The sequence below is a fragment of the Astyanax mexicanus genome, chromosome 11 (assembly GCF_023375975.1).
Source record: "Astyanax mexicanus isolate ESR-SI-001 chromosome 11, AstMex3_surface, whole genome shotgun sequence".
Lineage (NCBI taxonomy): Eukaryota > Metazoa > Chordata > Actinopteri > Characiformes > Acestrorhamphidae > Astyanax > Astyanax mexicanus.
In genome coordinates this window covers 42861079-42886317 of record NC_064418.1, presented here as the reverse complement: position 1 = coordinate 42886317, position 25239 = coordinate 42861079, and the positions used below count along the sequence as shown (strand labels likewise).

Genomic DNA, 25239 nt, shown 5'->3' with positions numbered 1-25239 from the left:
GCAGTCACCCTAAATCCTCACTAAACTATTTTTTATGTGTACCCTTAATGAGGTGTCTTCTTAGGACATGTCCTTTACCTCAACTACAGCTTAGTTTTTGAACCGCAGCTCCAATTTATAATAGAGATCTGCAAGTGTACCATAATAAACCCTTTCTACTTTTTGTATATTCAGCAGCATTTAAGGTGGAATAGTGAGTTCCTGTGTTTTAGTGATGTGCTGTAGACCCATTAGATGTTTAAATCAGTAGACATAAATTTGACTGCTGTCTCACAATCAAATCTAAATATTTCAGTGTGTATAATCAAATCTGCCCCTTTTTTAAAATGGTAAAGAACCTTTACCTCAAATCTACTTTTTAAAGCAGCTGTTTTTATCCAGAGGCACATTTAATGAGGGCTGATTCTGTTCTGAAGAGGGGTATGAGCAGTGGCGGACTTAGCAATTTGGGGGCTCAAGGCGAATTTAGCTAGGGGGCCCATCAACATTAATATGCAAGAAATAGGGTTGTGCCGATGGATGATATCATCGTCCATCCTCATTTATGACCCAACATTGTGATGGATGGTAACCATCGCGATGCCACGCCCACTGTTTTGTTTTTCCAGAAACATGCACTAACCTTCTTTAGGTCTCCTTCACCTAAAACTTTAGCAGGGATTGTACGGAAAAAGATCAAATCAGGTATATAACTTAAATAAATTAGAGTCAGGGATGAAAAAATACCCTACTGCTACAAATATGCCTAATTGGCATATTATTCTATTATTTATTATTATTTATTATTATTCTATTATTATTATTCTATTATTATTTATATCTAGGTTACAGCTTGTCTTCTTGTCTTCGTACAGCTTTTCTACATGTCTGTATTAATTTTAAACATTTCATGTCATTCATGCTGGTTGTGCCAGGAAACTTGCTCATTGTCAGCCAGTGTTGGGCACGGTACTTTGAAAATAAATTATGTAAATTCTATTATTAATAGAAAAATAACAAACGAAAATAAACCCAAAATGTTGACAAAAATATAATCTAACGAATTTCAAAACATAGAAACGAAAAACTTTAAAATGGTATTAATATAATATAACAACTGGATCAAACAGTTTAGCGTCAGTCATAAGGAACGCGCGCGTCAGTCAAAAGGAAAGCGCGCGCATTGCGATAAAAAAAAAAAAAAAACGTTTTAATAAATAAGGTCCTATCAAGTGAATTAAAATATATGGTATTAAAAGGTATTAAATTCACATGTTTATTGAAATTTAATCAAGAGAAATCAGGCAAAATGTGCTGCGCTGCTCTCTCTCTCCCTCCCTCCCTCCCTCCCTCCCTCCCTCCCGCAGCACGGAGCTAAATTCAGCCGAGGCTAAAAATAATATAACAACTAAAATTAAGATGAGTGAGGACCTGTAAAGTAATAAAATATTGTCAAATATAAAGGATAGGTAGAGGTTTTGGTGAGCTGTTTCAATTATTTGAAACTGAAACTAACTGAAACTGATATTATTCTGTGCACTTTTATATAGCTTTTGATTGTGTTTTAAATTTAAATTTTATATTAATTACTTTTTATTCATTTTAAATATTTTTAGTATTTTATTGATAAAAAAAAGCTTATCAGTTTTGGAAGAGCATCTGTTTTTAGTAGGGGTGTCACGATCTCGATATTTTATCGAAATCGAATCGAAATGAGGTCATGGTCTCGAGTATCGAAGTCAAAAAGAGGATCGACGATCCCTCCCGCGCGCGCTACGCAAATAGCGCAGCGCGCTACGCAAATGGCGCGGCACCAACACAGCGCATCCTATTCATTTAAATAGAGAGCCGCTGCATGAGCGCAGCCCCGCCCTCAGTTCTGCTGTGTGAGAGACAGCTGCCTCTCAATCACGGAGGAGAAACTGAAAACGGATTTATAGAAATATAGACAGGGCTCTCAAGTTTTGAGTGTCGGCGGGAGTGTGATCACTGTTTTTTATCTGTCCAACGGGGGAGGGGGGGCGGGGGATGGGCGCGCAGGTTTTGTATCTGTATCTAACGGAGGGGTGGGTGCGCGCAGGTGAGAGCGTGTGAACTCGCTGAAATGCGTGTGTCAGTGTGACTTGAGAACACTGACTATAGATCACAGTGAGGTGGATTAAAAATCTTAAACTTATAATTGACTACACCTGTTGCTTTCCATTGAATTAAAAAAACATATTTCTCTCAGATAAAGTAAACACAAGCGTGTTTCTGACTAAAATAAAAGCTTTTCAGGAGAGATATAAGTTATGTGTAAATATTTATAAGACAATACCTGACAAAATCTGTTTTAATGACGTTAATAAACATCACTGTGACAGCGCTAGTCACAGTTTCACCACATCACTTATCTAACCAGCCTGTACTGATTTCTGCCCCCCAATAATGCTTTCAATAACCTCTAATAGCCTTTAATAGTCTTCAGTAGCCTTTAAAAGACTTACCTGGCGGCCGTGGTGTGTCCACTAAACTCCGTAGTTATAAACATCCTGAGGTTAGCAGCGCGCTAACTGACCTGTTTATAATGTAATCCGAGCAGTGACTCCGTGTCGGCTGTTCTAACCTGCTGCTGTTAGCTGCTTGGGCTGAAAGATGAACTGTAGTGAGCTGTATTATCCGGTTAGTGGGGTTAAAACCTTTATTTGTTTACAGAAACAGTAAAAACGGACTGGCTGAGCCCTGTAGCCCGTGGCTGGGCTGTACTGAAGTAGTGACTGAGTGAAGAGAGCGGGGCTTGTGCTGCTGCAGCTCCGACTAGTGGTTTGATGAAGAACTGCAGCTTCATGTAAGTGAGCAGTTTCACCAGCCATCCACACACAGCTCTGATAAACTGCTTGTTTTAATAGTGCACACTGTTGCTACCAAAAAAAGTTACTAGATGGCATTACCATATATATCTTAATAAATAATAATAATAATATTTATAATATTTATAATAATAATAATAATAATAAATATATTATTTAAATTTTATGAGGCATAAAATAATAACAAGAAAAAAAAAACAAGAAAATCGAGAATCGAATCGAATCGTGACCCTCAAATCGAAAATGAAATCGAATCGAGGATTTAGAGAATCGTGACACCCCTAGTTTTTAGTTTAGCCTCTTCCTTCTTTTTTTCTTTTTGTAGCAAGTGGCCCTTCATGGCTTGGCTCACAACCCACTTGTACACTTAATTTCACCTTAATTCCGCTGGTTCGTGGTTCACGGCATGGCCACATGGCATGAATGGAATATTCCATTTTAACGTGAAAGAGAGGGGGTGTGGACTGAACTGTATTTCTTTGTAATTTATTGTGTTGTCTTTGTTTCCATTTTAAACATACAAGAATCACCATTTCTGAACGCACATCTGTGAATTACTGTCCAAAGGGCCCCAATTACCAGCTGTAGGCCTATGGGAAGTTTGCAGCTAGTCAGGGGGCCCCTACAGTGGGCTGCAGTGGGAGGGGCCCAAAGCAGTTGCCTAGCAATGCCTCTATGCAAAGACCGCCTCTGGGTATGAGGGGGGCAGGTGCTGTGGTTTGGGAGGCAACTGAAGCCATTTTACTGTTAATGTAAATCTTCCACACAGCCGAGGGCAACTATAAGAAAAGTACCAGAGGTTCAGTTCCCTGTTCAATTTTCCGTTGTCTTGCATCATGTCTAAACACGTCCACACATGGCAGTACTGCTCACATCCTTCACAATAAGGAAGATAAACCAGACTGAACTGAGCAGTTAATCACAGAGTCACTCTACTCACTGTTATTGTTCTTAACTTGGAGAAAAGGGTAAGGTAAATTTTTCCTCTTGGGAACGTAGGTTTTCTTATTAATAATAATAATAATAATAATAATAATAATAATAATAATAATAATAATAATTCAGGCAAACCAAAGGATCTTAACTATGCTGCTGCTTTTTAGTCCATTAACTATATTTTCTATACTCATTACACATACATATATTTAGATACCATAAGACCCTATTTTTAAAGTTAATCTTTTTTTTGGAAAGCGTAATGATACATATATTAGTGAGAATGTGTGTCCAAACTCTTGACTGGTAATGTAGCTAGCTAATGATTTAAAATGCGAAAAAGACAAGAGAGCATTTGTCTATTAATATTACGTAATATTTCGCAATAACAAAAAAGGCAGATATACTACATTAATCAATAACATACTGGCAATGCATAGGCTTTTTATCCATTTTAACTATGCTGCTGCCTTCAAGTCCATAGACTGTATTTTCTAAACTCATTAAACATAAATATATACACATTTTTGAGTGATCAAAATTATAAAAGTGGTATAAAAGTGGTAAAATTAGCAACACAGATGCACTCAGCTGTAGCTAGCTAATTATTTACAATTATTATTTTTCTTTTAATATTAAAACAGGTAATATTTGGCAATATCTCTTTTTATATCAGTAACGCATTGGCAATACATAAACTATGTAACTAATTAAACATATATTTATACTCAAACGTTTGGCCAATATAAAAGAAAATATGTATTTTAATATATATATATTTTTAATTTTCTGTCACGAAGGCCATATTTTGCCATCATAACAACATTTAAAAATTAAAGATGTAAAATAATATTAACATTCTGACAATACGTAAAGGACCTTCAACTATTTCAATTCTGCTGCTGCTTTCTAGCCGATCCTATACACATTAAATATACTTACATTTATACACAATTAAACTTAATGTTTTGGGTTCATTCGTTTTTTTAGGAGATGCGATGAGTTATAGAGGACTGAAAATGTAATTTAGCGGATGTTTCATCAGAATCTGAGTTTTTACTGCATTTTTACTCTGGATGATGCAATCTGCGCAGCCTGCCTGTATTACACTGACGCTGGCTAACCTAGAGATGCTGGAGCTGATTCACACAGTGCTGAGCGTGACTGGGCGATTCTGCTGTTTAAACTGGATTATAGCGTTACTGTGAGCGAAATATGACGATTATAAACGCTGGATAAATTAAATATACCAGTATAAAGAGAGCCAGCACAGACAGACACACACACGCCATGTGAGTGTCTCAGTACCGGCGTGATGCTGAAAGACGCAGAGCGCGCGCAGATTCGCTGGAATTTAAGCAGAATTTAGTCAATTCTAGGCTAAAAAACGGAAGTCTCGCTCACCTGAAGGCTGGATAAAGGTGTCTGAAGCAGAAACGCGAGGTCCGGTATCAGAGCTGACCTACCCGGGCGCTGAGCTGAACACACACAGGGGGAATGAGCGCGCGAGCCCGGCTTTACCAGCTGCTCACATGCGTTAAAGAGCCGAACAGGCGACCAATCAGCGCTGATTGGCTGCGGCGAGGGTGTCTGCTGCTCTCAGCCAATCACAGAGCGGCATTTTTGCCGAGCCTTCACAAAACAAAAACGTGCACGCCCCTTGAGCTGATCTGAGAGCTCACTGCTTTACACTGAAACATCTCAAAATCAGGGGTACAATTTTCTGCATTTTAGATACTTATACTAAAGTCATCCAAAGTATGAAGAAAAACATGAAATTGTTTAGTAAACAGACAAAACGTGTTAAACAAAGCAGACTGTTTTATATTTTATTAAAATTAGCACCTCTTGCTTAGAGGACAGCTTTGCACATCTTGGCTGGATTTTCTCAATCAGATTTATGAGGTAGAGTCACCTGGATTTCAGGCTTTCAGTTACAGTTCTCAATTGCCAATTGCCAATGTCTCTGTAAAAAAACAAAACTCAATTTTTAAACTACATTCACAAAACTTCTGACTCTGCCTGCAAAACCAAACTACTGCCTCAAAATAGTTCAAACAGTGATCAAAAGCAAACTATGTTGTCAGACCCCCAAAAGGAAAAAACACAACAATCAGATCAAAGTCTTTAGAATTAATCTTTACTGTTCACAAAAATGCAGTTTCAAAACAAAACCCCTGTTTAGCACAAATATACACTACCGTTCAAAAGTTTGGGGTCACTCAAACAATTTTGTGTTTTCCATGAAAAGTCACACTTATTCACCACCATACATTGTGAAATGAATAGAAAATAGAGTCAAGACATTGACAAGGTTAGAAATAATGATTTGTATTTGAAATAACATTGTTTTTACATCAAACTTTGCTTTCATCAAAGAATCCTCCATTTGCAGCAATTACAGCATTGCACACCTTTGGCATTCTAGCTGTTAATTTGTTGAGGTAAGCTGGAGAAATTGCACCCCACGCTTCTAGAAGCAGCTCCCACAAGTTGGATTGGTTGGATGGGCACTTCTGGCGTACCATACGGTCAAGCTGCTCCCACAACAGCTCAATGGGGTTCAGATCTGGTGACTGCGCTGGCCACTCCATTACCAATAGAATACCAGCTGCCTGCTTCTGCTGTAAATAGTTCTTGCACAATTTGGAGGTGTGTTTAGGGTCATTGTCCTGTTGTAGGACGAAATTGGCTCCGATCAGGCGCTGTCCACTGGGTATGGCATGGCGTTGCAAAATGGAGTGATAGCCTTCCTTATTCAGAATCCCTTTTACCCTGTACAAATCTCCCACCTTACCAGCACCAAAGCAACCCCAGACCATCACATTACCTCCACCATGCTTAACAGATGGCGTCAGGCATTCTTCCAGCATCTTTTCATTTGTTCTGCGTCTCACAAACGTTCTTCTTTGTGATCCAAACACCTCAAACTTGGATTCATCCGTCCACAACACTTTTTTCCAGTCTTCCTCTGTCCAATGTCTGTGTTCTTTTGACCATCTTAATCTTTTCCTTTTATTAGCCAGTCTCAGATATGGCTTTTTCTTTGCCACTCTGCCCTGAAGCCCAAAATCCCGCAGCCGCCTCTTCACTGTAGATGTTGACACTGGTGTTTTGCGGGTACTATTTAATGAAGATGCAAGTTGGGGACCTGTGAGGCGTCTGTTTCTCAAACTAGAGACTCTAATGTAGTTATCTTCTTGCTTAGTTGTGCAACGCGGCCTCCCACTTCTTTTTCTACTCTGGTTAGAGCCTGTTTGTGCTGTCCTCTGAAGGGAGTAGTACACACCGTTGTAGGAAATCTTCAATTTCTTAGCAATGTCTCACATGGAATAGCCTTCATTTCTAAGAACAAGAATAGACTGTCGATTTTCAGATGAAAGTTCTCTTTTTCTGGCCATTTTGAGCATTTAATTGACCCCAGAAATGTGATGCTCCAGAAACTCAATTTGCTCAAAGGAAGGTCAGTTTTGTAGCTTCTGTAATGAGCTAGACTGTTTTCAGGTGTGTGAACATGATTGCACAAGGGTTTTCTAATCATCAATTAGCCTTCTGAGCCAATGAGCAAACACATTGTACCATTAGAACACTGGAGTGATAGTTGCTGGAAATGGGCCTCTATACACCTATGTAGATATTGCACCAAAACCAGACATTTGCAGCTAGAATAGTCATTTACCACATTAGCAATGTACAGAGTGTATTTGTTTAAAGTTAGGACTAGTTTAAAGTTATCTTCATTGAAAAGTACAGTGCTTTTCCTTCAAAAATAAGGACGTTTCAATGTGACCGCAAACTTTTGAACGGTAGTGTATATAATTCTATAAAAGAAAGAATTCTACAAAAATATCATGCAGTAATAGGCCTACAAGTATACTGGAAAATTACTGTAATGAAACACCTTTGTATTGAATCATAATGAAAACATGTACATAATGAAAACAAAAAAACAATTACCTGTTCTCCTCTCTGAATCTTCAGACTATGATAGACACAGTGAACCTGTTTAGGTTGGGCTGAACTCGAAGTCTTCACTCAGTGTTAAACCATGGACAAGAACATGGTCTGTGAAAGTTGCCTGTATTTCATCTGAAATAATTGTTCTCTCTCATACATCCTCTTCCTCTGCCTCTCTGATTGTTTCTGTCCATGGTGAAACCTCAACAACCAGAGCTCCTTGTACTGGATTATAATGCTTTATTCACATCATTTAGCCACAAGTGTTGTCAGTTTTGAATTGCTGTGTTTAAATTAAGACACCTGTGCTTTCACAGAGTTTCACTTTTGCTGCCTGTGCTTATCAATATGTAACCCAAGTGCATCATAGTGCAAAATGTGTTTTAGTGTGTTAAATATGATTAAAATTGTGTCTTAACAGGTGAAAAGTGCTTAAGGTTGTGCCAAAAGGGTGACCATTTCAATAAATGGGTTCAGGGCATTGAGCATTTGGTTCAGACAGGTTTTAGTGTTTTATCAATTGAGAAAAACTGTAACAGCTGTGCTGAACTTGTCAAGGGTTAATTAGTGAATGTCTTGCCTTCTTATAATGAGTTTGAGAGCATCAGTTGTGTTGTGAAGAGGAAAAGTTGTACCCGCTTCTTCACAATTCCAGCCCAATGAATCTTGGCATTGTCATCTTGGAGTATGCCTGTACCACCAGGGTATAAAAAATCCATTGATGTTGATCCGTTATATTTTTAGGTCAAACTGAAGAAATCAACTCAAAAACAAACCCTACCAATATAAGCAATGCAGGTTTGACCACACTCAGAGACTCCAATATTTGACCATCCCTGGGTTCCACTAGACTTTCCCCATCACTAATGAAACTTTTTATGTAAAATTCACACAGCATAAGGTTGAAATGTTGACTTGGTTTAGTTTCTTGCCCAAGGAAAGCGCAAGGAAGAAATAATAATATAAGAATAAAAAAATAAAAATATATTTTTACTACCCATCAATATACTAAATAAGTCGAGATGGCTTACAGTAAAAGGCCTTTTACTGCCTACAGTAAAAGAGTAAAAGGCCTTTCTTTACTGTAAGTCCAGTCCTTTTCACTAAATGGAAAAGCACCATTTGGGCAACTTAATCCTAAAAGTGCTCCATGGGGAACGCATGTCTATTCGGGTGCTTTTACTGTTTACAATTAGTTTAATCTCTTCAATTATGTCAGCAAAATCAGCTGGAAAAATACAAATGAAGATACAAAAAAAAAAAAGAAATCATGAAATAATTTATGATGTAATTAAATATAAATACATGAAGTCATTTAGACTAGTTAAAAAGGTGAAATGGTTGATTGTAATTAGTCCCTCTTGATTGTAAAAAAAAAAAATCTCACAGCAATGACACTGTAACTCTTACAAAAAGTCAAGGTCAATCAGAGAAGCTTATGTACTTGTTGTATCTGAATTTAACAATTTAACATTTGTCTTTTACAAAACATGATCTTATGATACAAACGGCCCTGTGGATTCCTATTTTACATTCAGTCAACAGTCTATTTTAAGAACACATCTACACTTGACTGTGTAATCTTTTTCCTATGTTTATTTTTGGAGCAGAATTTCATTTTAAGGCTACAATACTATATAACCGCATACGAATATAATTTGAATTTGGAATATTGTATTGAATATTGCTTGATATTGTATCAGAATTTATTGATAACCAGACCAAAAGAAACCATCTAAATAATGCTTGTAATAAAAACATGGACTTCTACTGAAACTCAGGTTTCTCATGTAAAGTTATAAAAAGAAACAACCAATGTGCATCCAATGTAAAAAATAAAAATAAAAAAGGAGAATTAAATATTTGCACATTTTCACACCAGACCACTTTAATTATGAAGAACATTTAAAAAAAAGAGGTGAAATTTCTTAAAAAGAGGTTTAAATTCATATTACATGAGTGCATGACAGGAATATAATGTTACTGTCACAATGTTTTTTCTTGCATTTTAAATTTGACAAAAAGAATCTGCTTGTTTTTAATATTGCCATTAATAAATGGACCAAAAGAAATGCAACGGATTGTTTCACAAGACTTCCAGTGAACTTTTTTTTTTTTTTTTTTTGGAGAACATTTCGTTTGCACTTTTTAGAGACTGATTTGTTTTTTTTTTGCAAGACAGAAAACACAATATGCGGATCAGCAAACTTTCAGATAATGAGTTCGATACTACAGTACTAGAGAAGGTTTTTATTCAGAAACAAAATAACGTCTGTGTAAAAGGATACAGGACAAATACGCAAGGGGAGGGCTACCAAAAATGGGAGAAAAAAAAGAAGAAGAAGAAAAAAGTAAAAGTCAACTGATGTAAAAACAAGTAACATGTGTTACATTTTTTGCCATTAGGGCTGAAGACAACCACTGGAGGGCAGAGTTTGAGCGTGGAGAAGAGATGGATGGTTTTAAAATCTGCCGGAGCGTTCTCTATCCCGGGACCTCCGTCGCTCGCGGTCTCGTCCACCACCTCCTCCTCCTCCTCCTCCTCCTCGGTTGCGTTCACGGGAGCGGGAGCGCCTCTCACGAGAACGAGAGCGGGAGCGATGCCTGAAGGACAGGACAGAAATCAGTTTAATTTAGAATCTTGGTCACACACAAAAACACAAGCAGCTTTGTTACCTATATAAAAGGGACATTCTTTATATCCTCAATTCTCTAAATTCTTAATTCAATTTAATTCCAATTTTAGGGTCACGATTCGATTCTCGATTTTCTTTTTTTTTTTTTTTTTTTACAGCAGAGAGGCAGTTGGCAGTTTTAGATTAGTCTATGGCCAGTCATTGGTTTGATTTATCACATTTACAATATCTTATTTCAAAAGGTGGGCTTGATATAAGTGATGCAAAGTGATACAAGTGATCTGTAATACACCACATTAGGCACTAATGGTCAAATGTAAATAATTTAATTAAGATATATATGTAATGCCATCTAGTGAAAATAATATGTATAACAATTAGAGCCTTAACAAACTGAACTCTATCCTACTATAACAGTTTAACATGAAAAATAAGACTTAAGGCTTTTTCGGTCTCTGAGAATGACAATTTTTTTTCTTTAACAAAGATATATTATTAACTTTATCTGAGAGAAAGACCAAAATACCAAAACTATTAACATATTTGAGGCTAGACAAAACAACTGTTATTTTTATGTTTTCAAGTTTTTCTTTCAGAAGATGAGCAGTCACAATTTCCTATAACATACTTAGTAATTGTTTTGTTTAATATAGATACGTCAAACTATCAAAATATAGTGCACAACTGGTTTTGAGGCCTAAATGGTTAGCTATCCTCACTATTAGGAAGTACAAATGGAAGGCTAAAATAGTCATTCGTTTCAGCCCTACATCACAGTAAGACATCAGTCATATGGCTAAATTAAAATAGCAAATATTCTGACTGTTGTCGGGCTGCATGGCCACTGCAGTGAACGCTTACTGATTTTGTTGATTTGTGCATTAAACCCATGTAACCACACACAAGAGACACAAGCCTTCAGTTAAAGTTAACAGAGTCAGAACTAAAGTATTAGAAACACACCTCTTCCTTCTGCGTCCATAAAGCTCTCTCCTGAGTTCTCGCGAGATTGGTTTTAGATGCATGAAATTGCAGAAGCCACCTCGAGTGCACTCTCTAGAGGTGAACAGAAGAACTGCAGTTAGTCAAAGACTCAAAAAAAGAGACACAACAAAGACATTTCTCTTCTTGGGCCACACTGTGTGAAGACACTAAAAATAAAATCATGCTCTGTTGATTGAATAGTGTTACATCTGGATGTTTTTTAAATAAATTAAGTAAAGCAGTAGTGCATGATTATGCATCAGTAAACCAATGAAGATCATTTAATTTGACCACCAACACTAAGAGGGACAGCTTTGTGTTGAGTAGTCACTTTGTGAGTACAAGTGTTTATTTACTACTATTACTATAGGCATTAAATGTACCCATTATTTCAGATCTAATTTAACACAGTGACTATGTACCACACACAATCTATATGTAGACCACCACAATCTAAGCTTACAGATGATGTGAGCCAGAATTTCACAAATAGGTATACTGTAAACAGTACTGAATTTTTCACCACTCACCCCATTTCATACTGCCTGCAGCAGGCCTCCCTAAAGTCCGTGACTGGAGAAAGCTCAGCATGGATGGGCTGCCCGTTAAACCAGCGGTTATTCAGGTTCAGCACGGCCTTCTCAGCATCCTCCTCACGACGAAACTGTGGACAGGCAAACAATGATTATTATTATTATTATTATTATTATGACAATGCCTTTTAGCCTTTTGCTTTTCTGTATTTGTTTTGGTGCTATATTGGTGCTTTTTCACCAATGTGGATCCAGTACCGCTCTGGTTTGAGAACTGAACTTTAAACTGTTCAGTAGGTTTCCACCAACAAAAGTAGGTTCTGGAACCAGCAACATTCGTACACAGCCGAAGAACCGAAGAATACTAGGTTCTTCAGTGCAAACCGTGACGTCACCTGTGGGCATATCTGTTGACGTATAGTGTGAATTTTGATGCTTTCACTAAAACTGGTGGAAACGTGGACTGGTTCGCTGAAAAGCACCAAGGTTCTTAGAAACTGGTACAAGGACCAGTGTTTTTTTGCTGGAAAAGTGCTCAGAGACTAATTTATAACAAATGAATTTATTTATTTATTTATTTATTTATTAAATAGTTGCACAGACAGATCATTAACTGATAATGGTTCTGTGATAGGGCAAAGAGCATTAAAACTGCAGACACATCATGGTTAGATTAGTTAATTAACAATCAATAGACCCCAACATAACGAAATGCAGCCCAAAAACACCAAATTAAGTTAAATGGAAGAGTAAAAATAAAAATGTTCTGCTTGGTCACTCCAGGTGTAAATGTTTTGCTCATTTAACTCTTCCAAATATCATATGTTCCCTTTTGGTTTCGTGCTTCACTCACCTTCACATAGACGTTCCCGACCAGATGATCTCCAAGATTATCACACACGTTCATCTCCTCCACCTCGCCATACTTCTCCTCCATCTCTGTGAAGACCTCCTAAAATATTAAGCATTTAAAACAGTGATAATAAACAAAGACTGTAAACAACTGCATAAGCCACTTAATGCAAGTTACACAACAGACTCTATGCTAATTTCATGCAAAAGTATAACTGGCTTTTTAGCTAGACACCATATTTAGCCAGGTAAAATAAAGTAAAATCATTAGTCACCAGTAGTTTACTGCCTGAGATCGACAAACAGCTAGCAGTAAACAGTAGGCCAACTGAATCTGTAAATTAATGCAGTAGTAAATAGCTAAATATCATATCTTCCTACATAAACAAACAATGCAATTTTGTTCATAACCAACACAACTAAACAGCTCACCTCAAAGAACTCATCATAGTGCTCCTGCATCTCCACATCACTAACTGCATCTGCAGGAAAAGAGAAAACAGCATGTTTAAATATCAGCTGATACCCAAAACACATGGTACTGAATCAAAAGCTATTAAACCTTATCATATTTTATTACCAAACATAACTCGTTTACATTTTTTTAAATGTACTTAAATTAGTTTGGTTTAGATTTTTATAGCAGTGTAATATTTTATCATTTTGGCTCTAAATGTGTGTCAATACTGACTAAACACAATACACAATATTAGCCCCAGGATTTTAAATATTGTCTAAAAACAGTTGTGAAGCACACCATCTCACAAGAATTTCAAAACTTAACGATTGAAAGTGATTAAAAGAGGAAAAAAAAGGAAAAATCTGTGCATGAGTTCTGTATAAAGCAAGTGACATTTTCCTTTAGGCTTTAGCTTTGTTTGTAATAGGCACTTTTCTGGCATCTCTGTCACACAACCCATTTCAACAGTTGAACATGGATGAAAGTATGAGCAGCAATTAAAGGCAGTGATACTTAAGCTGCATTGCAAAGATTTTTTTACTAAACTTTTCACTATTATATTTATTTTCACCTGATAAACGAACGAATGAATGAATGAATGAATGAATGATTAAATACATACTTAATCCATCAGCAGACTGGGCAGTGTTTTGAGGGTTACGGTATATGTTCAGGAGGGCGATCGTCTGTAAGACACACACGAAAACACATGAAACGCTCATTAAAGACAGATTCATCTACATTGTTCTCCAGTAACATCTACTTTGAAGCAGTGTGCTTAATGGATATTTTATGGGAAAGATGACAATATTTTATACACACAATAAAACGTTCTAATCAATCACGGACATCAATGCTTTGAGAAGTCTAATCAACTGCATTTCATTACAAAGGGTATAATTAATTAGCCCTGTTAAGCTGAGTGCAACATTTTTACAAAAATCAATGTACTAAGTATTGTAGTCTGCAGAAAGATATGGTGCATTTTGTCTGCCCATCAAAATGTCACAAACTTTCAAATATTGTATTTTCTTTAATCGTGTGCTTAAAGGGATAGTTCGGTATTTTTGACATGAGTCTGTATGGCATCATCATAACCAGTGTCGTGCATCCACACTGACTTACCCCCCACAGCGTCCTGTGAGCCGAGTTCTTGTCCAGTTTAGGTCAAAGCGAAAGTAGTCCGGCATGTTTGCTGGGGTCAGGAAAATAACTCCTTTTTCTTCCCAAAGCAGTACGTGTTCAAAAGAGTGATTTATTTACATCACAAAAAACTAACCCTGCAAAAGTCACGCCTCGTAAATCACTTGGGTCCTACTTTCTCTCGTTCCATATCAATGCGCGCAGCGCTGCAACCTGACAGCTAGCCTACGTGTTTGGGTCGCTTTGTTTACTTCTCGCCTCGAGAACATGTCTGACTACGAGAGTGACGAGGAAAACATTGATCACCGCTCAGAGCCACGGGGATATCTTTATGAACCTGAGTATACAGATGTTGAACTTCGCCAAATGGAATTAGATCGGGCAGAAAGAGAGAGGGTGGACAGAGAAGTGGTGGAAGATGAAACTGGATCCACTGCTGGAGCTGCGATACCCAGGGTGGCCGACAAATCCTGGTGCACTTGTTTCAAGTGCGAAATAATGCAGACCGAGGTGGAATGCTACTGTTGCCACGAGTGGGACTGAAGTGCGCACTGCAAACACGAAGCTTTTTTATTTTTTCCACTTTTGTGTCCACATGGATGCCCAGCGCTAGTACCCAAAGTTTCCTCAGAGCAACATCAGTCACAGGAAAACGATGAAAACTCTGCGGAGAATCAGCCACATCTTTGTTGCTACAGCCTGGATAGTCACAAGTCTGCACCATTTTAACACACACACACACACACCTAGCTATATATATATATATATATATATGTGTTTACAAAGCTTATAAAAGCCAATAGACTTCTCCCTAAAGTTAGCTCGTTTGCGTTGCTAGTCTGAACACAGCTGCTAAGCACTGCCAAAACACAGAACAAGTTGACGCGTGCGCAGCTCGCTGTCAGAATGACGCGCACTGATACGAAATGAGAGAAAGTAGGACCCAAGTGATTTACGAGGCGTGACTTTTGCAGGGTTAGTTTTTTGTGATGTAAATAAATCACTCTTTTGAACACGTACTGCTTTGGGAAGAAAAAGGAGTTATTTTCCTGACCCCAGCAAACATGCCGGACTACTTTCGCTTTGACCTAAACTGGACAAGAACTCGGCTCACAGGACGCTGTGGGGGGTAAGTCAGTGTGGATGCACGACACTGGTTATGATGATGCCATACAGACTCATGTCAAAAATACCGAACTATCCCTTTAAGTCCTTATCACACCACCCACCAATTATATAAAGTGTAACAAGCCTTTGCAACAAATAACACATTTAAATAAGCAAGGTAAAACTAGTATAAAAATTTAATTATATTATAACACTGTCTGTACTTCTACCACCAGCAAAAAATGAGGACAAAGTAAATTTGCAAGAGTGGACCTTACCTGGCTGAAGGTGGGCTTGTTGTGGAGTCTGGAGCACCTGTCTCCATGGCGACATGCTCCGATTTTAAAGTAGAAAGAGCAGTTTACTCTGTGGAATAACATACAACAATGCAGTTAATGAGAAATTGTATTATGAAACAAACATACAAAACATGCACACTTCTCGTCTGTTTTATACAATTCCTTCCCTCCAAAAGACCAAGATTCCTGTAGCATGATCTCCCCCTATGAGAAAATCATTATGACTTTTGCTAGTTTGTTTGTTTGTGTTGAGTGAGTGGTAGTAACTACAGTTGTGATGTACTGTCTGTATTGTGGTAGTGTGTACATTTGTCTTTATTGTCTGCATGTATATATATATATATATATATATATATATATATATATATATATATATATATATATATATATATATATATATATATATATATTTTTTTTTTTTAGCAGTCTCAGTTGGGTTTAAGTCAGGGGATTGTGGAGGACTAACACTGTTTTATTTACTTTAATATTTTTATTTGTCTTTAATATTAATCTACAAAAATAAAATAAAGAAAAACACTGAATGAAAAGGTGTGTCCAAACTTTTGGCTGGTAATGTCATTTTCAACATATTATAGTTTTGATTATTAAAATTAAGTAACTTCACATACATTTTTTATAATTATTATTATTGTAATTTTATATTAGTTTATTGTCTTCAGATTTTACTATCTGTAAACTTGAAAACATTCAATAGAGGTGTATTTTTTTTTTTAAAGCAAAAGAATCAGGAATTAGGCCTCATACATTTAGCACTGGACAAAACGGCCAACATTCATATGACTTGATAAAACACAGTGGATCAACACCAGCAGATGACATGGCTCTTCAAACCATCACTGATTGTGGAAACATCAAACTAGACCTCAAGCAGTTTGGACTGTGTCTCTCCACTCTTCCTCCTGACTCTGATCTCTTGATTTACATATAAAATGTAAAATTTACTGATGATCAGTGATGGTTTGGAAAGCCGTGTCATCTGCTGGTGTTGATCCACTGTGTTTTATTATCAAGGCTAAAGTCAGTGCCGTTTTGTTTTCCCACAAAATCTTAAAGCACTTCATGATTCCCTCTGCTGACATTTTTTTTATGGAGATGCAGATTTCATTTTCCAGCAGGATATGGCACACTGCCCACACTGACAAAAAAGTCCCAATTGGTCTTATATTATATTCAGATTTTTGGGTTCTGATTGGCTGGGTTTTTATATGCTTACAATAGATCACTTATTGTGTAATACATCTATATAATTAATTTTACATGTTCAACTGAATTACTACAATAAAGTAACTTTCCATTGATATTCTATTTTTTAAGATGTTGTCTGGGAAGAAATCAACTTAGGCTCCTGTGTTTATTCAGATAACTTAGCAGCAGAGTAAAGGGGGCAGGACACACACACCATGGTGTACACGTTAGCTAGCTAGCATAGCTTCCAACATCAGTGATAATATAATACTGGTAGCAAACATTAACAAAATTCCCCAGTTAACCTACGTATATTAGCTACAAAAATAGCTACCACAGCACTAACATAAAGACTGAAAAAAATAACTAGTATAGCTCTCAAGCTAATAGCCAATTTATCTAGCTTAGCTTAGCTAACTAGCTAAACATGTTTCCCCCATTCAATCCAAGAGACACGCTAGCTAGTTAGCTAGCTAGGTTTGCTAAAGGTAAAATGATACTAATAATCTTTATATTAAACAAATATAACTATAAAAAGCGAGAGAAACCGCACACTATTTCGCTTTAAAGAGCAACAAATATAGCTAGCTAGCTACAAAACAAAATATCAGAAACCCGGTAACGATAGCTAGCATGCTACGCTGTCGACAATGCTAAGCTAATGCTAGTTAGCTATAACGCTAACTTCATTAGGCCGGTGTTCTGTCCGGTATTGCTACCCATCGATATGTGCTTCTTTACGGCACTGCGCATGCGCCAACCAACATTTTTTAAATTATGTTTCCATGTTTTTCATGATATTCCCAATACGTTTTTATTGGGAGCATTAAACACGGCTTGAAATGTTTTTAGAAAAATGTAAATAGCAGTTTAAAAAAAATGGAAAGATAATAACAGATAACAATGAACTATAAAAAAATACGGTTAATAGTCACGAATATGACCATAACTTTTTAACTTTACCTGATTCAGTTAAACTTCGAGACTGTATCAAGCTTGATTCGAAAATATTAAGTTGGGTACAAAACTTTATACAAAATGTTTTTTTTTCTATTAAGTATAGAGAAAATTATATGTTTTTAATCCATTTTATAACTGATTCTTTCAGTTATTTTCAGATTTGTCCTTTTTTGTCTTGGAACAGAAATCTGGTGTTATAATCCAACTTGCAAAATGGTAAAATCAGAAAATAAAGAATATATATATATATATATATATATATATATATATATATATATATATATATATATATATATATCTTTTACTTTTCCTGAAATTACGATTGTGAGGGGCAAAGATAAAATTAAAACAAAAATGGTAAAATGGTAAAATTAATAAAAAATTACTGTACAATGCACTACCTTACATTCGTTTTTGCATCGATTTTTTCACGTAGCCTCAAAAGGTCAAAAAATTAAAATAGCATTACACTGACTACAGACTAAAGTAGTGTCTAATATTACTGCATTTTCACCTTTTTAAAAACACTAACGGTACCAGGGTAGCACTGTGTGACAAGGTAGCACAACTCGACACAACACCAGTCTGCGATCAACGTGATTTACCAAAAGGTCACACTTCATCATTTTATATACAAATGACTAAAAAATTACTTGCATTTAAAGCAAAACTTGCACCCGCATATCCCCTGAATACCTAGGAAATGTATCAATTACTGCAGGTACGCTAGCAAGATAGTAACTTAAATTTAAGCGCTGAAGCTAACGTGCTAACCTGCTAACTAGCTGAGGAAACTAGCTGAGCCAGTTAGCTTAGCAACTCCACACAGCAGCGCTGCCTGTAGCTACAGTAAATTAGCTATCTGTATATATTTAACTGATTAATAAAGCTTCATTCCCACTCATCATCTTTTTAAAGTGAGCTCTGGCGCTTATAAACCACCAAAAAATCACTAAAAGGCTTTACTTACTTATCTTTCTCTGTACCGAAGATAGAAGCCAAATACTCGGCCATGTTCAACAAAAACCGCACACGGCGCGGGTCCTCCTGCAGCCAGTCAGCGGATCAGAGTCTCAGCATGATCCGGAGACAGCGCCGCCCGCAGGCCGCCGGTATTATACCCTCCGCCCCGCTCATTTACAGCACAATGCGCTGCTGTACAACACCGGCTCTCTATTCATAAACACACACATATTCAGTACGCTAAACGTGGCCTTTAGACAGTAAATTAATAGATTTTTCATTGGTTTAGTAAATAAACTAATGTTTATACGTGTTCTGTTTATACCGGTACTGTCAGCCCCCCATCTCATCTATCTGGTTCCCTCTTATATAGCACTATTGTCTTGTACCGCTTGTATATCTCCTATATAATTCTATATCTGTGATCTTGTTTAGTGTTCAGTTAATTAATTATTGCATTTTTTATTTATTTTTTAAGTTTGTTTATTTTATTTAGATTTACTTTAGTCAACTATCTCTTTATTTTATTTTTTATTTTTGCTGTCAAAACAATTCTCTATATGTCCTGTACACATGCAGTATTGACAATAAAACGACTTGACTTGACAAAAACAGAATAAAACAGTCAGCTTTATGGAGTGGCTTTTAGTTAACAGCTGTGCTGAACTCGTCAAGAGTACTTGAAGTTCTTTCCTCTTAATGTGTTTGAGAGCATCAGTTTTAAAGTAAAGTTGTGAGGAGGGTGGTATGAAGTGAATAGCTTTTTATTTTTTTAAATAAATTGTACATTTATATCAAACAGATCAAAAATTAAGAAACATATGTTTCTGACATCCCTCATTATATAAAACTTGGCCTTCAGGTTGGAGATGGTACTAGGCCTTACTCCAAATAATGCCGCAACTTGGTTCTCAAGCTTTAAGGTGCCCTATTGCATAGGCCCTATCCAGACACTTACTAACCACCAATATATAGGAGGCAGGGGCGGATCTAGCCATTTTGGGGGCCCTAGGCAAAATATAAACAAGGGGCCCTCATTCTTGAAACACACACATAAACCAAATAACTAGAGATAGAACAATCGATCGGCAGTGTATCGGTATCGGCCGATTTTCAGCCAAAATACAGTATCAGTGATCGGCAGATATTCCTCTGATTTTAGGCGATCTGATTCAGGAGTTTAGGGTTAAGCAGTTTATCAGAGCTGTGTGTGGATGAAACTGGTGAAACTGCTCTCTTACAGGAAGCTGCAGTTCCTCATCCAACCACTAGTCGGAGCTGCAGCAGCACAAGCCCCGCTGTCTTTCCTCAGTCAGAACTACAGCCCAGCCACGGGCTACAGGTTCAGCTCAACCAGTATGGAGTTCATCTGTGTAGGAAATAAAGGTTTTAACCCCACTAAACGGATAATACAGCTCTCTACAGTTCATCTTTCAGCCTAAGCAGCTAACAGCAGCAGTTTAGAGCAGTCGTCACGGAGTCACTGCTCGGATTACATTATAAACAGGTCAGTTAGCGCGCTGCTAACCTCAGGATGTTTATAACTACGGAGTTTAGTGGACACACCGCGGCTGCAAGGTTAGACTGTTGAAGGCCACTGAAGACTATTAAAGGCTATTAGAGGTAATTGAAAGGGTTATTGGGTCACTGGTTAGATAAGTGATTCACGTCCTCGTCCTTTGCTGCGGTGAAACTGTTACTAGCGCTGTCACAGTGATGTTTATTAAAGTCATTAAAACAGATTTTGTCAGGTATTGTCTTGTAAATATTTTCACATAACTTATATCTCTCCTAAAAATCGTTTATTTTGGTCAACAACACTGTTGTGTTTATTTACTATCAGTGTAAATTACCAGTGTTTGCTTTGGCGTGGATGTAATTGGAGGAAACACGTCGTGTGGCACATTGCTACATCATAGATATTATGGACTAGTTTAATGCAAGCAACGGAGGGGGGTATGTGTGTTTGGACAATTAGTATTTAGATATTAATTCGGTATTTTATTGATATTTCTGTTTTTTTTTATAGAAATATTTTTTTCTTTACTTTACATAAGTAACAATTTAACATTGTTTTTGGTGTATTTACTGTAGCTGGGATGGTCAGAGTTTGGGGCCCCTATGGAGGACAGATTTGGTCGAGGCCCAAGGCAAATGCCTAGGTTTGCCTAATTAAAGAACCGCCTCTGGTAGCAGGACCCACGCTCACATGCAAATTAACAGTCCATCAGGATCAGGAGTCTGAGAGTAGGAAGGCCTCCCCATGTAATATCTAGGCAAGTGGATAAACAACATTTTAGCAGCAGCTCATTTACCAATGTTGAGATCAATCTAAAACACTTTAGAATCAGATATTTTTTGCACATTTTAAATAGTGGACAATGCATTATTATAGTGTAAAGAAACAGCTTTATTCAGGCAGCTGAAATACAACAATTAGGAGTATCCAGTTTGTGCAGGGTAGATTGTCTGAGTAGTCTGAATTGCAAACCACCAACAGGTGGCGCCATTTAGTTAATTTCCATTTTTTTTCTCTCTGGTCCCTTTTATTCAGAATTATTTACACCTGAATCGTGTTCCACAGCACCAAGTCCCAACATGCTGCTGTAACTCAGACAAAACACCAATGACAGATGTTCTTGATACTGTGCCAATAGTTTAAGATGATTTCGAAATGACTGACATTTAGTAGATACATCAACAAATGTAATAAATATTTGTGTATGAGTTTGTTTTGCAAGGCACCACCAAGTGTTACACAAGACAAACGGGTATCTGCAGATCCATAAAAAGTCTTGAAAAGTGCTAAATGTACAAAAAAAATGTTTAAATTTGTCTTAAAATGTCTTAAAAATACATCTCACAACATTTGTAAAAATCCTAGACAGTACATTTATTTTATTTTCAAACATTACGATTTTAAAGAACCAGCAATAAAGGACAAGACAACCACAGTGGTATACTTGTGCTGGAAGCACAGATGGAGTCTGGCCTCCACCTTTAACCCACCTGTGCAGTGAACACACACACACACGCACACATGCCCGGAGCTGTGGGCAGCCATTAGTGCGGCACCCTGGGAAGAGTTATGTTCCTTGTCTTAATCTACCTATGTATTATTGTAAGGCTTTTTTCTTTTAGAAAATACAGGAAACACAACATCACTGTATTTTCTGTCAACATAATATTGGTGTTGTGCCTTTTATAGTTTTGTTAATGTTGTCTTTAATTTGTCTCTGTTTTGAATAAAAAGTCTTTTAATATCCTATATTTGATTTACCCATACCTGCAGATACCCTGAGAAACCTTTTAAATTAACCCTTTCAATCCTGCATTATGTTCCAGTGATGGAAAAATATAAAAATATTTAAAAGTTCTACCTGTAATGCACACAAAATAAGAAACTAATACCATAATGTAAAATCTAGTTAAATCCAATTAACTAAAATATTTTTTTCTTTCTTTTTTATATTGTCCATTGTGTTAGAAGCCTGTGTTTAACATTTTTTTTTTATTTGATATTGACCTTTTTATGTCACAAACCCTACCAACATAGTAAAATAAACATGATTAAAGTGCATGAACCGCATAAAATTTGTAAAAACAAGCTTTTAATGCTGCCATGCTCTAATAACTGAGCTGCCATTTTTTCCAGTGTAGTGGGCGGGGCTAAGGTACTATTTCATTGGCTTGTAAACTTGTTCATTGGCTGGCTCATGCTCTATTCTGATAGACAAAGGTCTCATATAGTCTTATGTGCAACAAAATAATGAAAAACAAGGAAATATTTGATGTCCATTGTAACGGACGCAGTGTTTAAAAGGATTAAACTGTTATAAAATTTCATTATACGTATTTTAATTTGTAATAGCACAAAGAGATCATACAAATCCACAAGATCAAAACTAAACCCTGTGAGGACAGGGTTAAAGAAATACACAGATTATTTTCACAGGCAGTCTTTCCTTAATGGAGTGTTGTTTTTCCAGTCTGCTCCTGAAACAGAACTCTGTAAACAATAGCTATAGTTGAATTGATCACGTACAGGCAAGGAGGGGTGTGACTCAATAAACAGATTATAAAAACATTGGCAGTGTTTGCCACTGTCAGAATGTTCCGGTCATTGTTTACAAACCATAAATTAGATTACACTTTCGATACACCTTAAAAACACTGTCTTTAAAGTCCTGCATTTGCCTTCTGCTCTATTTATGATGTTTGTGTGGTTTTGTGTGCATGAATACTTTCTCATCTTTTATTCTCTCTCAGAGTTAAACAGGCTATTTTTGTTACTTTTCCTTTAAAGAAATGTTGAGTTTAGTGGTGTCAGTTGATAAAAAAAATCTGATTAATCACATCAGTATTATTCACAGCAGATAACTAGAATAGAACAGTCATTTTAGTCCTGAATCTACTTGTTGTCCTGGTAAACAACATCCCTGTGGAATTTAGTAACTATCCTTCTGAAGACGTTCAGTGTTTATATAAAAAAAAACAGGAAATACTTTGCAAAGAGGCAGAGCTGTGTTCCCTTATCACACTCATCTATAGATGATTCCACTCTGCAGAAGTAGTTCTTTAGCTCTTTAGCTTTTCAAGGACATGCGAAGAGTCACAGTACAAGATTAGGCATCACGTCCCATGACCAGTGGTGGAAAGTAACTAATTACATTTACTCACATTACTGTAATTGAGTAAATTTTATGAGTAATTTGTCATTTTTAAAGTAGTTTTTAAAATAGGTAATTTTACTTTTACTTAAGTTCATTTTGACACAAGTAATTTACTTCGCTACATTGGAAAACTCCCCATTACTGAGTAAAGAATGAAATGCTGGGGGAAAAAAAATGAGTTGAGTTTTGTTCTCTATGGCTCCATGGTGCAGCTGAACTTTTCCCAGCAGTGTTTATTACGATTAGTGGGAGAGACGCTGTGTGAATCAGCTGTGCTCGGGGGAACCGGTGCTCTGTCGAGTTATGCTACCTATCGATATGTGCTTCTTTACGGTACTGCGCATGTACCCCTCAAACAGTATTTTTTGTATGTTTTCATGTTTTTAACCCTTGTGTGGTGTTCGGGACCCGTTTTAATTTTTCATCAAATGAAAACACACATTTATATTACACACAGTCTGTTTGGCCAGGGGCTAATAAACATTGCTTCATTTGTAAATTTGAAACTAAACAAATTTTCTACTCATATCTTGAGTTTAATTCATTTTCTTTTACATTTAATTAAAAAACTAATAAAAAAAGAGTAGCACTTTTTGAAAGAAATGTAACATAAGAAAGGTAAAGGGCAAATATTAACCATGTAAGCTGTTTATATTTCTTGCAATTTAGGTGAAGAAAGCATGTGTAAAGCATTTTAATGTAGAATTGCTTAATTTTGCTGAATTAAATACAATTAACAAAGTAAACGAGTAACAAAAATATGAACACCACACAAGGGTTAATGATAATTCCTTAAGTTTTTATTGGGAACATTAAACAATCTGCTTGTAAATAGTAAATAGCAGTTAAACCATAGAAATGGCAAGTTAAAAAATAATAATGAACTGTAAAACTAAACTAAAACTAAAAGTAACCTATATGACCAAACCTTTTAACTTTTTAACAGTAAAGAAAAAAAAAATGAATCAAAGAAATTTATGCCACTTTTTCTTGAAAATGCTTAATGGGGTGGTCTGAACAAATATTGCCTGAAAGGTCCAAATTATTATTTGAAATAATACTTCATTAAAAAGATTTAATTAATGATTTGTACTTTTTTTACATCAAATAAATAAAAGTAACTATGTAACTTTTACACAAAGTACATTTTAAATTGTGTACTTTTTTACTTTTACTTGAGTAGATTTTTAGATGGGTACTTTTACTTTTACTTGAGTAGAATTACTTTTTACAATTACAATTTTTCAGTACTTTTTCCACCTCTGCCCATGACTTTTGCCATGTCCCTTGGAAGCTAATGAATGCTGCACTTATATGTGGCATGTGTGTTTGAGGTCTCCCGTGTTAAACAGGAATGTGAGGGGTATATGAAAACCTATGTTGAATAACAGGAAAGACATAGTTTGCAAGGAGGCAGGGCTGTGATACCTTATCATACTCATCTATAGATATAGATAAATATAGATTCTACTTTGCAGAAGTAGTACGTTTTTCTATAGTTCTTTAATGACATGCCAAAAGACACAGGACAGGATCTGGAATCACGCCCCATGACTTTTGCCATGTCCCTTGGAAGATAATGAACGCTGCACTGATGTGTGGTATGTGTGTGTGAGATGTTTCCTGTATTGAATGTGGATGTGAGTGGTTTCTATGTATACATATACTCATAAATGATAAGCAGTTAATAAAAAAGGCCAGA

The 25239-nt window shown here is 36.5% G+C and overlaps 2 protein-coding genes across 2 annotated transcripts in view; both read right to left on the bottom strand.

The window, feature by feature from the left end:
* cbsb (cystathionine beta-synthase b) overlaps nt 1-5309 on the bottom strand; it is a 34280-nt gene extending 28971 nt beyond the window's left edge. The window contains exon 1 of the mRNA XM_022680100.2: nt 5169-5309. The gene's annotated coding sequence lies outside the window, so the exon portion shown is untranslated. The remainder of the gene's footprint in view (nt 1-5168) is intronic.
* A 4647-nt stretch (nt 5310-9956) lies between these two features.
* Nucleotides 9957-18998, bottom strand: u2af1 (U2 small nuclear RNA auxiliary factor 1). Its single transcript, XM_007253220.3, has 8 exons — nt 18872-18998; nt 15715-15802; nt 13809-13872; nt 13159-13208; nt 12728-12826; nt 11872-12005; nt 11321-11413; nt 9957-10325 (listed from the first exon to the last, which is right to left on the bottom strand). Exons 1-8 carry the CDS (start codon nt 18913-18915, stop codon nt 10184-10186), a joined length of 714 nt encoding a protein of 237 aa, XP_007253282.2. The 5' UTR covers nt 18916-18998; the 3' UTR covers nt 9957-10183.
* Between the last annotated feature and the right edge of the window lie 6241 nt (nt 18999-25239).

Excerpts from the sequence above, each read along its gene's own strand:
- u2af1 (XM_007253220.3), bottom strand. The coding sequence starts at position 18,915 with ATGGCCGAGTATTTGGCTTCTATCTTCGGTACAGAGAAAGATAA. Across the intron at positions 12,006-12,727 it reads TCGGGAACGTCTATGTGAAG|TTTCGTCGTGAGGAGGATGC; the intron begins GTGAGTGAAGCA and ends GCCTGTCCACAG. Across the intron at positions 10,326-11,320 it reads TATGGACGCAGAAGGAAGAG|GCATCGCTCCCGCTCTCGTT; the intron begins GTGTGTTTCTAA and ends CCTGTCCTTCAG.